The 16,169-nt window shown below is 52.5% G+C and overlaps 1 protein-coding gene across 1 annotated transcript in view; it reads left to right on the forward strand.

Moving 5' to 3' along the window:
* MDN1 (midasin AAA ATPase 1) overlaps positions 1-16,169 on the forward strand; it is an 84,542-nt gene that overhangs the window by 55,099 nt on the left and 13,274 nt on the right. Inside the window, exons 67-86 of the mRNA XM_078877317.1 lie at positions 102-197; positions 1,260-1,354; positions 2,454-2,698; positions 3,344-3,453; positions 4,259-4,332; positions 4,495-4,666; positions 5,330-5,477; positions 5,984-6,130; positions 6,801-6,924; positions 7,073-7,178; positions 7,532-7,647; positions 8,247-8,444; positions 8,968-9,204; positions 10,163-10,401; positions 11,435-11,563; positions 11,918-12,168; positions 13,235-13,396; positions 13,646-13,783; positions 14,481-14,619; positions 15,658-15,833. Of these exons, the coding sequence (XP_078733443.1) occupies positions 102-197; positions 1,260-1,354; positions 2,454-2,698; positions 3,344-3,453; positions 4,259-4,332; positions 4,495-4,666; positions 5,330-5,477; positions 5,984-6,130; positions 6,801-6,924; positions 7,073-7,178; positions 7,532-7,647; positions 8,247-8,444; positions 8,968-9,204; positions 10,163-10,401; positions 11,435-11,563; positions 11,918-12,168; positions 13,235-13,396; positions 13,646-13,783; positions 14,481-14,619; positions 15,658-15,833 (3,102 nt within the window). The remainder of the gene's footprint in view (positions 1-101; positions 198-1,259; positions 1,355-2,453; positions 2,699-3,343; positions 3,454-4,258; positions 4,333-4,494; positions 4,667-5,329; positions 5,478-5,983; positions 6,131-6,800; positions 6,925-7,072; positions 7,179-7,531; positions 7,648-8,246; positions 8,445-8,967; positions 9,205-10,162; positions 10,402-11,434; positions 11,564-11,917; positions 12,169-13,234; positions 13,397-13,645; positions 13,784-14,480; positions 14,620-15,657; positions 15,834-16,169) is intronic.

Raw genomic sequence — 16,169 nt, forward strand, 5'->3', positions numbered from 1 at the left:
GAGTTGAGTGAGACGAGAGGGGAGAGGCGGTGGCAGGGGTGATTCTACGAAGGAAACTTGAAGACTGTGAGTGCAATTGATGCGATGTTTGATTTCCCCAGCTGGTGGTGGTGATGACAAGGATCCTGGGATTCTCGTTGTCCAGCCCCCTCTCCAAGTTCCTGTACGGCTTGGAGCTCCTCCTGGCCAAGGCTCAGGTACCGGGTTCCGTGGTTTGCCGAGTCAAGTGTGGCTGGTGTGCATGGGGGAGCTAACCCGCACCTAAAACAAAAAAAAGCTTCCCTCTTTTCTATTGCCCATTCTCTTCACTCCCCTCGCCCCTCCTCTCCTTCCCGTTCCTCCCCTCGCCTTTCGTGATCCGTAGGTACCCCTCTATCGCAGTCGCGCATTCCTCAGCCCTTGCGCGCCCCTCCCATGTGAATCATTCTCGTCTTGTCACCATTTTGTCAAGCGCCTTGAGTGAAGGCGCTATGTAAGTATAAAATCAAATGAGAGAAGAAAAAAGCACCCAAAGCTGCCTGCATCATCTTTATCCTCATCAGCCACGCTCTGTTCACTGCTGGATGAATCTCTCACGGCCGTTCCGTACGACAATCCGTCTAGCACTTGCACATGAGCTGATCTTATCGCTCTATCCCAGCAGGGGACATGCTACTAGGCGTATATTCTATCCTTTAGGCTGCCGTTCCATGGTTAGTCTCGGCTAACTGTAGCCTTTCCCTGTAACATGATGCACACAGTTGATCGAGGTTTCCAAATCGATTTTTCATCTCGTGACACTGTGCCAATTTCACAAACTAAATATTTTTTTATGGAAAGGATAGTCTTTTGAAATGATTCCTTGTTATTGCCCAAGCAATACCTCGCATATCACCACTGGCGAGATGTTAACTACCTCGCCTGGTATACAGGAGGTCGTGGATTCGATCCCGACGCTGACGCCTGCCGTATATTTAGAGTTTGCGTGTCTCTCCCGGTGGTCGTGTGGATTTTTTTCAAAATCCTTCGTTTTTTCCCTCCACATTTAGAGTATTTGGCTGCTGTACATTTCTACATGCTGAGCCACTTAGTCGAGCTATCATTTGTGGCTGGGCCACTTCTGAAAAAGAGCTAAATAGCTCAGTGCGCCTTGCCTGGTAAAATAAAAAATAGTTTTATAGTTTAGTCTTTTTAACGTGTGTTCCAGGTCTGTGTTGTGTGAGCACGCGTACACTCGCGCGGCCTAATCTCCTTTGCCCCGCTCGTCCGTGCTTCCTCAGGACTGGGAGAGCAACGCGAGCCGGGCCGTGAGCCTCCGACCCCACCTGGACGCCGTCACTCAGCTGATCATCCAGTTCCGCAAGCTAGAGCTCAGGTGATGTCGCCACCCCCCCCCCCCCCCCAGGTTGCGGCCTGTGTCCCAGAGAGCACCGGTGCAGGGCGCCACTAAACCGGCCCCTGCCACGCTTGTCTTCGTGCCGTCTGCTGCCCCCGAGATTTAATCCCGCAGCCTGTGACCCCCCCCCGGTTGTAATTACCGGCGAAATGTTACGGTACTCGAATTGTAAATGTTAAGAGTGTACTTTCCAACACGCCGGTGTGCTGAGCTAGCAACTAATTGGTAAGTTTTGTTTACGTGACGAACCTTATTAATCGGCTGTGTCGGGTTTAATGGCACATTTATATTTACACTATCTAACTAAAATACAAACTAATGGATAACCCCTGTAATGCACGGTGATCACCCATCCAAGTGTAATAACAGCCATAGAGGGTGCACGTGGGGATTGGCTTGCCGGTCCTGCTTGTAGCCAATAAGGGTTGTGATAGGGACCATGGCCCATGCGTCATCACGACAGGTCATCAGGAGTGATTGGCCTAGCCATTCGGGGCCCCAGCTAATGGGGAGCCGGATGAGGGGCGTGGTCCCGGGATTGACAGGGAACCATCGAGAATGGTCGGAGCTGTCCATGGATGATTGGCTGGGGGAACCACGTGACGAAGGTGTTAAGAGCGAGGGGAGGAGAACGATCGTGAGCAGACTGGAGCAGGAGGAGAGCAGGGTCACGCGCGGACGGGGGCTGGGATTGCCACGTGCGCGGTGGGGACTTAGTGCGTGGTCTGTCCTCTCTCCGTTGTCTGCCAGCAACGGAGAGTGAGTGAGCAAAGTGTATTGTGGAGTGGAAATAAAAGGACCGATTCCGAAGCCGTCTCTGGAAGGATTATTACACAAGCATGAATACAAGCGCATCCCCTGTAATCGGACAAGATACATTCTGGACGATTTGGCCGTAGACTCTTCCATTTCCCTTCGTAACTCCCTTGTCTACCTCCAATGGCGGTCGACAAAACTGTCCTTGTAACATCGCCGTGATATGGTGAGTCGGGTGGTTTGAGAGTTACGGACTCCAGAACGCGGCAGTCATCGCGTTTGTTCGAGAAATCTTTCCTCTCGCCGCCCCTTCCGTCCGCAGCTGCTGGGCCCAGTGTCTGGACAGCGTGGCGTCGCGGTGCGCGGAGAAGACCAACGCCAGCTGGTTCTCGCTGCACCAGCTCGTGGAGAACGGCACCTCCGCGGAGGACTCGCCGCTGGCGTCCGTGGCCTCCACCCTGCAGGCCTTCATGGAGGGGGCTACCCTGGGGGAGTTCCCGTGTCGCCTCGACTTGCTGCTCTCCTTCCACTGCCAGGCCGTGCACCTGCCGCCCTCCGCCAGCAGAGGTGTGTGTGCGTGCGTGCATGCGTGCGCGCGCGACGCAAATTATAATTATGTTTATTAAACAAGAGCCCGGTACAGAGCGCGAGCGATGGGGAAGGGGAGTACAGATAGTCCGCGGACGACAAGCCCGGAGCCAGATGCCCTCGGGGCAGGGGAAAGGCGGGAAGGTGGTTGGGGTCACTGCCCCCTACTTGCCTAGAGAAAGTTCTAAAATTAAGATTGCCTAGAGATAGTTAACATCTCATCTCAAGGCACCCCTCCAATCGTAGAGGCCCTTCCGGCAGCGGTGGCGTGAGCAGGCAAATGCGCGCTGGCAGTCGTTCGTAAGTACAGGGACTCCTCTACTTACGAAATGAGTTAGGATCCAAAGGTCTGTTCGTAAGTTGATTTGTTCGTAAGTCCAACTTTACTCCTGTCGATTCCAATCATGTTGTACGGCATGTACACCAAACACGGGGAATGGCTTTAAAAGTTGTTTAATCTCCTGTAGATGTAGATACCACTGGTTCTTATTGTTCTGCAGATGTAGATGCCTCCACCGCCATCTATTGCGCGGCAGTTCAACTTACAACTCTCGGTCCGAACAGGCAACTGGACAACACGGATAGGTTTAGTAGTAGGTTTTTACCCTTTCAACTGGAATGCAGACGCACTGCTGGGATTGCTGTGGAACCTGCATCAGTACTACAGCCAGTTCTCCGAGTCCGTTCGCTCAGCCCTGGCGCAGAAACGCAAGGCCATCGAGAAGGAGCTGAAGGTGCGTGAATCACAGCTGGCCGTCGCCTCTATTTCTCTTCCTCCGTCCGTCTGTTAAATCAAAGGTCAATTGGACACTCTGTCCGTGTATCAATTCGCAGCTGCTTAATAATAATAATTGCATCGCTTTGTAATATGTAGCGTCATTCAGGCCAATCGCATCTCAAACCGCTGTAGAATTTTGTATCGCAGGCAGTTTTTGAGACGTGGGAAAACCACAGGCTAGCAGGAAGGAAGCCAGAACCGGCGTTAACTAATTGCCATCGTTCTGGGCCTATATTGGAATGTTTGACACCACTCTTAAGTTTCCGTGTCAACCTTCTTCATACTTTTTTGTAAACTACCGCGTTGTAAAGTGTAATCTTCAACTAATAAGTCAGTCGTGTCTTTGCCCTGTCAGTACCGTGTGCTTATTATGGATTGTCCTGTCACAAGACGGTGTTAATGACGAGTCTGTACTGGCAAATCAGTGCTCGGTAAGGTTGTGATTATCGTCACCACCTCTGGTCTTTAGAAATTAACTTTGATTATTTTAAATAAGATACAATTTTCTTAGACATGCTATGAATTCTGGGTAATTAGCAAACACAGTCTTCCCACCAAACACACAAACCCTGATGTTTTTGGCAGAACTACAGAACTCCCCAATCACCAGTATCCGTAAAACTATAGTTTTTTCCAAAGTTTAGGGCTACGGTTTATCTTGCTATGAACATTTAGTGTGCAGTCATTGTTCTGATAATTTACTGTACGGCCATGTTTGTGTTTATAATGATTTAATTGCTTTAATCCCACCGCCCGTGCAGGACTTTGTGAAGATCTGCCGGTGGAACGATGCCAGTTTCTGGGCCATGAAGGAGGCTGTGAACAAGACGCACAGGTGAGCTCCACCGCCTCAAGAGACACGACCATGCCGGATTCGGTGCGCCGGCTGAACGTAGTGAGTGCGTTACGTTCTTCACGTTTAGTGTTGCGCGTTTCTGGCGGTTTGTGCCGCGAGTATTGCTTCAATGTGACGGAGCTCCCGTGTTCCCCCCGGCAGGACGCTGTTCCGGTTTTCGCGCAAGTTCGAGGAGGCGCTTTCCGAGCCGTGCCGACCGGCGCTGACCGAGTCGGGCCCGGCGGTTGCGGCCGACCCTGCCCAGTCGCAGGACCCCGTGGCCGTGGTGACGGTGCTGAGGAATCAGCGGAGCTGGGTCTCCCCCTCTCTCCAGGTGAACTCGGCTCGACCACGTGGCACCCACGCTCTGCTCTGTCGCATAAAATCCCTTGTGTTTTATTTTTGTCTTTTTCACCAGGTTTATCTCAGTGTGCAGTGCACTTCTTCCTGTTATTGAATGTCACGTGTAAGCAGTAGATATTACAAAGCTCTCTGACCTCAAGTCCATACACAAGGGGGCAGCATTTCCCCACTCACACACTGCTAAGAAATTGTGTTTGCATAATATTGGTATTGCTAGAACTGATATATTTTTTTATTCTCAGAGCTGGCACATCACCAAATTAAGTGAAAACACACATTTTTGTATAACTTTTTTTTTTTCCCTATGCATCCATTTGTGACTGGACTGAGACCACCGTCACCTCCATACACTTGAGGTCCCACTTTTTCCACCACTGGCTGAAACCCACATGCAAACCCAGTGTTGCCAGCCTGGTGCTCTGCCCCCCTTAGTCATCTGCCCAACACCGGTAATTCGAGCGGTAGTTTGACCTCCTCCTTACAGAACGTGTTGTCAGTGTGAGTTGTTGGAAGGAAGGCCCCAGGACTGTTTGGTTCAGATATCGATTTACCATCGACGTTAGCAGTGGCCAGGAATCTGAACTCAGGCGGCTGGGCTCATGGCACATGGTGCACGCGACTCTGTGTGCTGCAGGATGTGGCACCGGGAGACGTCGACTCTCCACAGGAGTCCCTGCAGGGGCGACTGCCCGTTCTGTCTGCCCGCACGTGGAAGTTCTGCCAGAAGTTGCGCAGGGAGAGTGCCCTGCCCGACCTCATCCAGGGTCTCGACCACTTCACAGGTGCCGAGCGGCGTGCGATCGCCGGTCTATAGTCGTCACGGCGGTCACCACTTCGATAGAACTATAGTCCTGTGTGTGTGTATATGTTGAACTTCTTTTGCACGGTATATAGCCAAACGTGCTAATCGGAGGTGCTGGGGAAGGACAACAAACTAAACACAAAAAGCAGTTCTGAAGAAGTGTGTTTTCAATCAAAGTGCATAGGTCCGAGTGGCTTCCTAATATCGGAAGGAAGAGTGTTCCAGACGGCCGCAGAAGCGCATCTGAAAGCGCACGTTAGTGGTGACGTCATCACCACTTAGTGGTCAACGGCGGCTGTTGTTATATATGCCGCACGTTACAGCAGTGTGCGTCTTTGAGCATGTGCTTACACGCGAGTATAGCGACATCACTTCGGGAAGAATCTTTGTCTACACCTTCCTCGCACGCGTTGACGGCGTTTCATCACTTCCGCCTGGTGGTCGTGTGGTTATGTAACGGTGGTGGCGCCTCGTGACCCCGCACAGGCGAGGTGGCGTCGTCCATCCGAGAGATGCAGGTGCTGTCGGTGAACCCGGCGTCCGACAAGGACAAGCAGAGGTCGGAGGCCAAGCAGATCCAGCAGCAGAAGCAGCGAGCCCTGGCTGAGCTGTTCAGGCTCCTGCGCAGGGCTGGTAAGAGGCAGTCGGTGGTGACGCGGCATGTCGGGTGTTCTGGGGGGGCCGGGGGGCGGGGACCGACGCCGAGTGTGGAGGGGCGCATTTGTCTATGCAGGGTGCTTAAATTTGTATTTATCAATTTTATGGGAATATAGTTTTGAATTGAAAAAGAACGGATGATACATTGAAACATCATAACAAATCTTGATTTGAAGCTTTCGTGACTGCAGGAATCGATACTCTTTGGTTCTTTCGGTAAAGTCACCTTGACTTTACTAAAGAGTGATATCAAATGTGTGTTAATCGCTTCAAAAAGTCAAAGAGTCTCCGCTTGTTCGCCATCATTGTCAACACGTGCCTGGAATCTTCTCCAGCGCCCGGAGGCACATGGCTTGTGGTATTGTTGCAAATTCTCAGAAGTGTTCACATTTGTTTTTTAACCACCCTGTATTTGTGTGTCAGGGACCTGTTGTGTACGTGTGTTAATGCATGTTTGTGTTTGTAAACGCATGCATTTGTCTGTATTGTATGTATGTTGAATTTCTTTCGCACCGTACTTAGCCACCCGTGCTAATCGGAGGTGCGGAGGAATGACAATAAATGTCATGCATCACTGCGTACGCTGCAGCACAATAGAATTTTCCGTCATGCGCTTATGCATGGCGTCCGCCTCTCTCTCCCGCAGGCCTTTCTTATCGCAAGGGTCTCACGGTGGCCCGGATCTCGAGCGACGACGAGTGGATGTCGCTTCCCCCTGTGGACGTCCCCACCGCTCTGCTGCAAGCGCCGCTCGGGGAATCGCTCAAGGGGTACGAGCAAAATTGCCGCGAGTGCCGCGATGAGTCGAGGGGTGACAACCGGCAATGTTCAAACAAGTCCTCTTGGGGGCCAGTTCATAGGAGGACTTTGCCTCGGTGCGGCTGGATGGAACTTGTGTGCTGCGTTTTTGTCTCCCAGGATGGTGGAGCACGTGGAGAGGAGCTGGACGGACTGCCAGCGCTATTTCTACCGTTCGGTGGCTCGTCGCTGCGGTCTGCGCACTGTCCTCACTGCCCCCTCGAAGGTGAGGCCGGCGGAGATGGAAACTCACCCCCCCTCTCCCCCCATTGTGGAACTCGGATCTTTTTTCCACAGTACAACCGAGCCGTGCCAGGACCGTGCCAAAGTGTAGGCCCAGTGTCGTATGTGTGACAAACCAACGCGTATGATGTGGGAGCGTAGAATGATAGTATGACAATGGTTTATAATGGACAATGTAAGCTCGCAGCAGTCTCGAATGTTTTATGCAAAGCGGTTGCCTACCAATGCACCACCCAAACACCGCCCTGCTTAGCTACCAATTATCTGGTGGTATCGGGCACTTTTATGGTTAAATGGTGAATCTTTGTGTGTGCGTGTGCGCTTGTGTTTGTGCAGGATATGGGACCGGGTAACCTGGATCGCTGCCGTGGGTTCTCCGAGCACCTGCTGCAGATGCTGGTGGCGCACAGGAAGCAGCTCACCACGCTCACCGAGCAGCACATGGCTCTGCGGTACGGAACCCGCGCCGCGTTCGTAACTGTCAAGGCAGTGCGGTTGTTGATGTTTCGGTTTTATATTTTTAACTTGGGAATAGCAGCCCACGCGTCCTACCCTACCTATCCGACCCCGCCCCTCCCCAGCCAGCCAACCAATCAGCAAGCAAAACTTTTTTCGAATATAGTATGATATGATCGTATGATAGTGGATCCCGCACACTTCGGTGGGATACGCAGCCGCGGTGGAGGTTGGGTGGGTGGGGGGGCGAGGCGTGACGTCGGCGCGACGCACGAACACCTGCACTTGACCGCGTGCCAGGAATCCAGCGAGCAAAACCTTTTTATAATACGAAAGATAGTCCAATGAGATCCCCCCTGCATTCATAAGAAAGCAGTGGCATTCAGTGAAATATTACAATTTTAGTTGTGGGTTTTTTAAACAATTGATGATCCCTCTGCTGAGATTTAGGACGTACATGTACGTCATCGGAATGTCAAAGGGTCAATCCACGTGCTGAACACTTCCTTGCGCCTCGGCGCGATCCCCAAGCGTGCGTCTCTCCCTGCTTCCTCGCGCACCACCGCGTCGCGCCCCCGCGTGCTCCGTCCTGCAGGCAGCTGATCAGGGCGATGGAGAAGGTCGGGGGCAGCCCGGCGGCCGGCGAGGCTGTGGCCGCCGCCGCCGCCGCCCCGCCCGTGGAGGAGGCGCGTCGCCGTGCGAGCGGGCTGCTGCGCGTGTCCGCCCAGGTGCTGACCGTGCTGGAGCAGACTCGGCTCGTTCTGCGCTGCTGCCCCCAACACGAGCGCGGCAGGTGGGTACCCACAACGAATCGCTGATGGCGCTTAAGAGAGAAGCCCCCGCGTGCCGAGTGGAGATTAGCGGAGAGCAAAACGTTCTGAGCGACCGCGGAATCCCGAGCGTAAAATTGCTTGCCGCATTTTAATGGGGGTTTGTGTTTTTTTAGTTTTTGAGCACTGGTTGACTGCGTCGGTGTAATGGTTAGCACACAATCCAGAGGTTTCCGGTTTCGATCTCACAGTGCGTCTCTGGTCCACCCAGCAGTGTAAATGGGTACTCCCACAGTTTGTCGATCGGCAGGATCGTGTGTGGTGCTGTAAAGTGTGCGTACTGCTGTCTCTTCAAAGATGTCTGGCAAGCGTGGATGAGTAGGCCAAAATACTCCCTAGAGCGGCTCTCAAGAGTGGATGCCCTTCCACGAGCAGTGGTGTGAATGAGCAATTTCAGGGCTGCAACCTTTACCTATTTTACTTTTAGCCATAGTCGGCATCGTTTTCCCCATCACTGACACCTCATCCCGACGTTGCTTTGCCCAGCGGAGATGCAGAGTCCGGGGCCCCTGGCGGCCAGGCTTGGGGAGTGCCGAGCCCCGTGGCGCCGTCTCGTCTGCCCCCGGCCGCCTCGCTCGTGCGCGACAGCGCCGCGTGGGTAGCGGCGGAGCGGCTGGTGTCGCGGCTGCTCGGTGAGGTTGCTGCGGTGAAATCGGCGGCGACGGCGGTAGCGGCGGCACCGGGGCACATCGTCGGAACGACGGCAACGCACGTCCTGACCTGGTGGGTGCCACGTCGGCAGAGCACCGAACGTTGGCGGCTGACACGGGCGGCTTTTTACTGGCGCCTCATCGTCTTTGGCGGCAGTAACAGCGGCGGCGGTGTTGTCATCATTGTCAGCGTCGGTGGCGTCGTCTTCCGTCATCTGCATCAGCTGTGGCATCCTTTCACAACAGTAACTGCAGTTCCAGAAGCTTCAGTATTAGTCGTATCATGTTGCCCATTTTTAGCAGCAGCATTGTTATCATCCACATTTGTCTTCAGTATCGTCATCCTCATGAGCACTGTCTTCATCAGCAGTATCAGTAGCATATTTTGCAGCATCAGCAGCTACAGCAGCATTATTAGTATTTGTAGTATCATTTTGATCATCAGCAGCAGCAATAGCTTTTGTCATTGTTGTTAGCAGCAATATCAGCATCAACCAATCATCCTCATTAAAAATTATCATTTTCCAAGAGCGTACTGCACTCTGATCTCGCCAAATTATTTGTCCAACGAATAAAATAAGCACGACTTTGTAAACATTTACTGGTGATTGTGCTAACGAGAGAGCGAGCCCTGCCATGCGTAAATACAGGTCCCATTCACCAGTGAACATGAGCACGGGGGCCACAGTGGCCACGGTGGCGAGATGTTAACTTCCTTGCCTGGTATACAGAAGGTCGTGGGTTCAATTCTGACCCAGGCGCCCCTCTTTCTTTGGATTTTGCATGCTCTCCCCGTGGTCGCGGAGATTTTTATTTGGGTCAACTGGTTTTTCCCTATAAATTTCTACATGATAAGCCATTTGGTTGCACTGTCATTTGTGGCCAGGTCGCTTCTGAAAGAGAGCTACATAGTTCACTGGGCCTTTACTTGCTAAAATAAAAAATAGTTTAGTTTTCAGCTACTGTGCTTTGTTATGATGCAGCAGCCAGGAGACAAATGCTGAACGGAATGTGCCCGTGTTGACGCGCAGGGAGGAGGTGGATCGCTGTGGCGCCGGCCTCGCCACGCTGGGAAGCGCGACGTCGCAGATGGGCGACCTGCAGTGCCTCTTCACGCCCCCCGGCGAGCAGTGTCCCTCCGCCGAGCAGCGTAGTCCCGTAGCCGATAGCATCGCGTTTGTCCGCGACGAAGTCCAACGGGAGCTCGCCGACTTCACCACATGGAGAACGCAGACGCTGAGCCTGCAGTCGGCAGCGGATGGCGATTTGGGTAAGGTCAATATGTCTGAGTTTAAATGTATTTCTTAATGTTTGCTGCAAGGACTGATGAGTTCCGTGAGATGACGCATCACTGGTTGTCCACGCAGGGTTTGGCGGTGAACGCTTGCAATGCGTAGCTGTGGAGGCAAAGGTTGGTGAATCACAAAGCCTTGGCCTGGAGATGGGCATATATACGTTATATCCTTTGCATGTTGTGGGTTTTCTACAAGTACTCCACGTAAAAAATACCCCGTCGTGGAAATGTGTTGAGACTCAATGAGGCATTCCTGGATATTAAAAACAAAAATGTACTTATGGTCCTGATAATTTTCCGTGGCTTGTACATTGACACTTAACATGTGAAAGGGCAAAGGTGCAGCCTTGCAACTATCTGCTCCACGTCGCTGCTGGTAGAAGGGCCTCCACTAGAGGGAGCGAGAAACCCTAAAGAAGGCATTTTTTTTCCTCTTTCATGCTGGCCAGACATCCTGGAAGTGCTGAAAGCACCCACACTTTATCCCGCAAACACACAACCGGCCGACCATCCGGTTGGTGAACCCATTCATTACACTGCTCGGTGGACACGGGTGGTGGGGAAGGATTTAAGAAACTCGCACCTTTGCTTCAACTGCTGTGCCGGAAGATCGGATGGCAGCATGCTTCATGAAGTCATTACATCTATTAACCTTTTCCCGTTCCGATGACGTACGTCATCCCGTACGTCATGAGAACAGAATTAGAAAAGGCCATGCGGGGGGGGGGGGCGTGTGGTACAGTTTGGTGCCAGCTATCATAGAGTGCGGTCGTGTCACTGTGTTTCTCTGCGGTGACTACGATGTCTTTAAAAACAGCGGCGTTACGCCTCTCTAAATATAACGCTAACCGCTTGCGCGCTCCGAGATTGAGGGGTGAACGGGACCCACTGCGCAACTTGCAGACGACTCAGAAAGGGAAAAGGTTACGTGCTTTGTCACTGAACTCGGCACAGGGGTCATGCCTAAATGAATGAGTGTGTGTGTGTGTGTGCGCGCGTGTGAAACCAGATGCGGCGTCGCAAGAGCTGGTCGACGTGTTCAGCGCCGACGTCGAGGGGGCCATCACAGCGGTGCTGTGCGCCGTGCAGGCCCTGGTCGCCCGCGCCAAGGAAGCCCGGGAGGAGCAGAAGCGAGCCGGTGACTCCCATCGCTGTCATTCTCACCCCTCGCGCTGTCATTGCCATCGCCACCATGGTCATTATCGTCATCGTCATTAGGAAGATCCAATCGTGTCTGCTTGGCATGTAGCGATTTGTCCCGGCTCCATGATGAATTCTCTCTGTTGCTGGTTGTGATTCGATCACATTATCTTATTCATATATATTGTGGTTAATTTAGCACCTCTAGTGGCTGCAGGTATCACGTGAAACTGATTCCTGCACGCATTTCATGGCGTGCATTTAGCCCGTAAGTTATCAGTGTTGATCGATAATGGATTCTCTGTGCATCGTTCCGTGCCTCATGCCCGCTGACCAAAGCCTTCCTGCGCAGACGGTGTAAATGGCGGTGACGCTGGTGACGCTGGTGACGCTGGTCGTGAATTGGGTGACGGCGGCGGTACTGGCGGCGGCGGCGATGGTGAAAGCGACGAGGGCGCGGAACCGCCCCTGCGTGTGGACCACATCTCGGCGGCGCTGGAAGGGCGGCTCTGGGCGGACGTGCGATCCCTGGCCTTGCCCCGGGTCCTGTCGCTCGCGTCCCAGCTGCTCCAGCGGATCCTGAAGCCCGGCGTGGGCGCGCAGGTGACGAGACGGGCGCTGGCGCTGTGCGCGTGTGTGTGCGCGCGCGCGTGTGTGTGTGTGTGTGTGCGTGTGTGTGTGTGCGTGTGTGTGTGCGTGTGTGTGTGCGCGTGTGTGTGTGTGCGCGTGTGTGTGCGCGCGTGTGTGTGCACGTGTCTGTGTGCACGTGTGTGTGTGCGCGTGTGTGTGTGCGCGTGAGTGTGTGCGCGCGTGTGTGTGTGCGCGTGTGTGTGTGCGCGTGTGTGTGTGCGCGTGTGTGTGTGCGCGTGTGTGTGTGTGTGCACGTGTGTGTGTGTGCGCGTGTGTGTGTGTGTGCACGTGTGTGTGTGTGCGCGTGTGTGTGTGTGCACGTGTGTGTGTGTGCACGTGTGTGTGTGCACGTGTGTGTGTGCACGTGTGTGCACGTGTGCGCACACACACGCACAGGAGTGTAGTTGTTTACTCACTTGGCTACGGACCTGGCGAGCCAAGTTCAATTTCCACTCGCAGCCAACATCGGTGACGGATGTCTGAACCGGTCCTGGGTATCCCCTAAGTCGACTCAACCTTAAATGAGTACCTGCTGTGGTGTGTATATATCAGCATTGGGGAGACAAAGGGTGCTAGGCATGGTACTGGCCACTAGCCCTCTCGTGTCATGCTGGCCTTGATAAGTGTTGGGAAATACACAGGATTTCTATATGGGAGATATACGTATAGACATGAGACATATAAACAGGTTGTTAATTAATCTGGTCTATGAACAGAGAATAAAGCATTGCATACACTGCTTGTATAAATGGGGGACCCCTTTACGTCACGCTTCCGCCTTCACGAATGAAAGTATTTAATTCGTTGGACATTTCTTTCGTCATTTTGGGTGGCGCAGGTGTCGCAGCTTGCAAATGAGAGACTTTCCTGATCTCGTTAACCCTCGGGCGGTTAAACAAAACTCGACTATCTTGAACGATTGAACATTTTGCCGTTGGAACAAACGGTGAAGGTGCGCCTGCTGTAGTCGCACGGGGCGTTTGGGGGCAGGCTAAGGCCCTCCTCTTACACCGCCGTCGCTTCCCGCTCGCTCGTGCAGGCCGCGCTGCGGTGCCGACGCCGGCTGTCCCGCGCGCTGCCGCTGCTGGGCGCCTACGCGGACCTCACGTCCTTCTACCTGCTCGCGTCGGTGGCGTCGCACCGCGCCCTCGCCAAGCTGCTGTGCGTGCTGCTTGGCCTCTTCACCGAACTCGTGCAGAAGGTGAGACCGGCGACAGCCTCGCCGAGGCTTTCGTATATGTGTGCATGTTCAACTTCTTTTGCGCCGTACGTAGCCAAGCGTGCTAATCGCAGGTGCGATTGGTAGTGAATTAATCATCGCTGATGATGATGATGACAGTGCTGGTTGCTTAACTCCCTCTTGTGTTGTGCCTGAAGAGATAGGTGCTCGCTAACTCGCCTCGATGGCATGCGCATGCTAACCAGGAGTGGCGTGCGTTGGTCTTGGCAGGGATTTTGTCAGCCGGCCGAGCTGACGGAGGGCAAGGCCGGCGAGGGGCCGGGCAAGTTCCAGGATGTGGAGGGGGGCGGAATTGGGGCCGGTGAGGGTGTGAAGGACGTCAGCGACCAGATCGAGAACGAGGACCAGGTGAATACAATTAAAATTAAAAAAAACTTTGCATAGAGTAAAAAAAACTAAAATTTTCACGATTTTCCAAAATTGCAGCTCTGAGAATTTAAACTTTCAGTTTGATGGCCATGTGAAAACCATTTGTGATGTTCGCCTTTTTGGCATTCCCTGGTCTAACACTCGTAAGACAAGGCCATAAAGAAGGCTGGTGTGGGCTAATCAGTTTCAAAGACAATGTATATATTAATTATCAGAGCATGTTTGTTTGCATGTTTTTCCACAAGTACGTGTGGTTAATGCAGACTTGATGCTTTGCAAAAGGTATCTATTTGGTCTTTGAACATCTTAACACCTGTTTTATTGCCGGAAAGGGTAAAACCTATTCTTATTTTTTTCATCATCTTGGATACTGTAAAAATGTCTCTGTCGCAGAAAAGTGTGCCCCCTAGTTTATCGATTAAAAGGTCACTTACTGATCTCAGAAGTAGTTCTGTGATACCCTCTTTCTGCAGGCCGTTCTGTAACGTGGGGTTAGCCACTGCCCCCCAAGAGAGAGTTACGAAAGGATCTTTTTGCCTCGTGCCATTTTGCCCACCTAAGCGACGCTTGCCGCAAGCTTGCCGCACTCAAACAGAGCAAGGCATTTAAGGCCGTAGCGCCCACGAGAGAGAGCGAGAGAGAGCGAGAGAGAGTTCACACGACGATGCCACGGCAGGTGGAGGACACTTTCCAGCGTGACCAGCAACACGAGGAGGAGCCCGAGCAGCAGTCCGAGCTGAAGGATGAGGAAAACGCCATCGAGATGTCCGAAGACTTCCAGGGCAAGCTCCATGATGGCGAGCTCGGAGACTCGGGTGGGTGACGCTCTCACGGTGGCTGTGTGCGGTGTTTGCCGGTCGTGGAGAGGAGAAAGGGGGCTTAGCCCTCTGGCCCTTTTTTCATTGGCAAGTCAGAGCTGCGCCAGTGCAGGCCGAGCGGTGATGTAGCGCCCGGTGCACTGCGATTTGCCCCCTGAGTTTGATAACACTGGTCAACACACTTTTTCTGGCATAAGGTATTCCAACGGTGTTAAGGTAATTTTGGGGTGCTGATACCAAATCTGGCATCAGTTTTTGTCTATCACATCAGGTTTTTGAGATATCAAATATTGCATTTTTTAATAAAAACTGCAGAAGAAAAATATTAAATAAATGTGGATATCTACATAAAAATATATTAGAAACACACTATCATAAAAATACAGCACCATATTTTAACACTAAAGCAGTCACTGACTCGCAACAACTTGCAATCATAAGTGACAGAGTTAATTTCGGGTAAAATCAATGAAAATCGGGTATGCCGATAGCATAAAATGAGATGTGATAAAGCAAATCTGAGATCAGATTTGGAATCAGCACCCTGAAATTAGTCTAAAACAGCTGCAAAAGTTCAGGCCAGAATTTATTTTTTTTGTTGACCAGTGTAATGATTAGAAGGTTTCTGGCCACGGCTCCCAAAAGTTGCGATGATCTGAACTGATTGTGACCCCTCCCCCGAGGTGTCCTCAGCTTTAAATGGGCACATGGTGTGACGTTTTTATGCATAAATCCTGGGGCGACAAAGGTGGTTGGCTGTGGTGTTGACCACACCCCACCCCCTTGTGCTTGCAAAAACAGGACTTGCTCCCAGGATTCTGTACGGCTTTCGGGGACCTTGATGACAGTGTTTGATTGTTTATCCTATGAGCACTGGCGCAGCTGTGTTCGGCAGAAGTTTGAGTATTTTTACTGATGAATAGTGATGATTCGCACGAAGTTGACAGTGTTTGATTGTTTATCCTATGAGCACTGGCGCAGCTGTGTTCGGCAGAAGGACACGGCGCTCGCTCTAATCGTCGTTTCTTATTTCAGACGACGAAGGCAAATCGGACGAGGAGGAGAAGGAGGAGTTGGACAAGCAGATGGGCAACCTGGGCGAGGGGCCATCCGAGACGCTGGACGAGAGGATGTGGGGCGACGACGAGGAGGAGGGGGACGAGGATGGGGACGAGGGACAGCAGGAGGAATCTGGGCCTGGCATGGACGAGGTCTGTGAGCTTGCTGATGATCATTTTAACTGCCTCTCTGCGACAGCCTCAACAAGCCTCTGGACGTCCGTGCGCTGCTGCCTCGCGTTCACACGGCCTCCTTCCTATCTTCGTTGTGTTCCTACCTTGGCTGTCCATGCCACTTTGTGTTTGGTGATTGTGGCCACTTTTTTAGACCTCTTTCGCGCAGCGCCTTGAGTTGCTTATTTGCGTGTGGGCGCTACGTGAATTCCAATCATTATTATTGTTTACGCTTTTCAAGGCGGGATTCTGCGAGGGTTGTTTGGCCAATTACTCCTCAGTTGGGAGAAGAACTGACGTTTTACTTCTCAAAGC

The sequence above is a fragment of the Lampetra fluviatilis genome, chromosome 47 (genome assembly GCF_964198595.1).
Source record: "Lampetra fluviatilis chromosome 47, kcLamFluv1.1, whole genome shotgun sequence".
NCBI classification, from domain to species: domain Eukaryota; kingdom Metazoa; phylum Chordata; class Hyperoartia; order Petromyzontiformes; family Petromyzontidae; genus Lampetra; species Lampetra fluviatilis.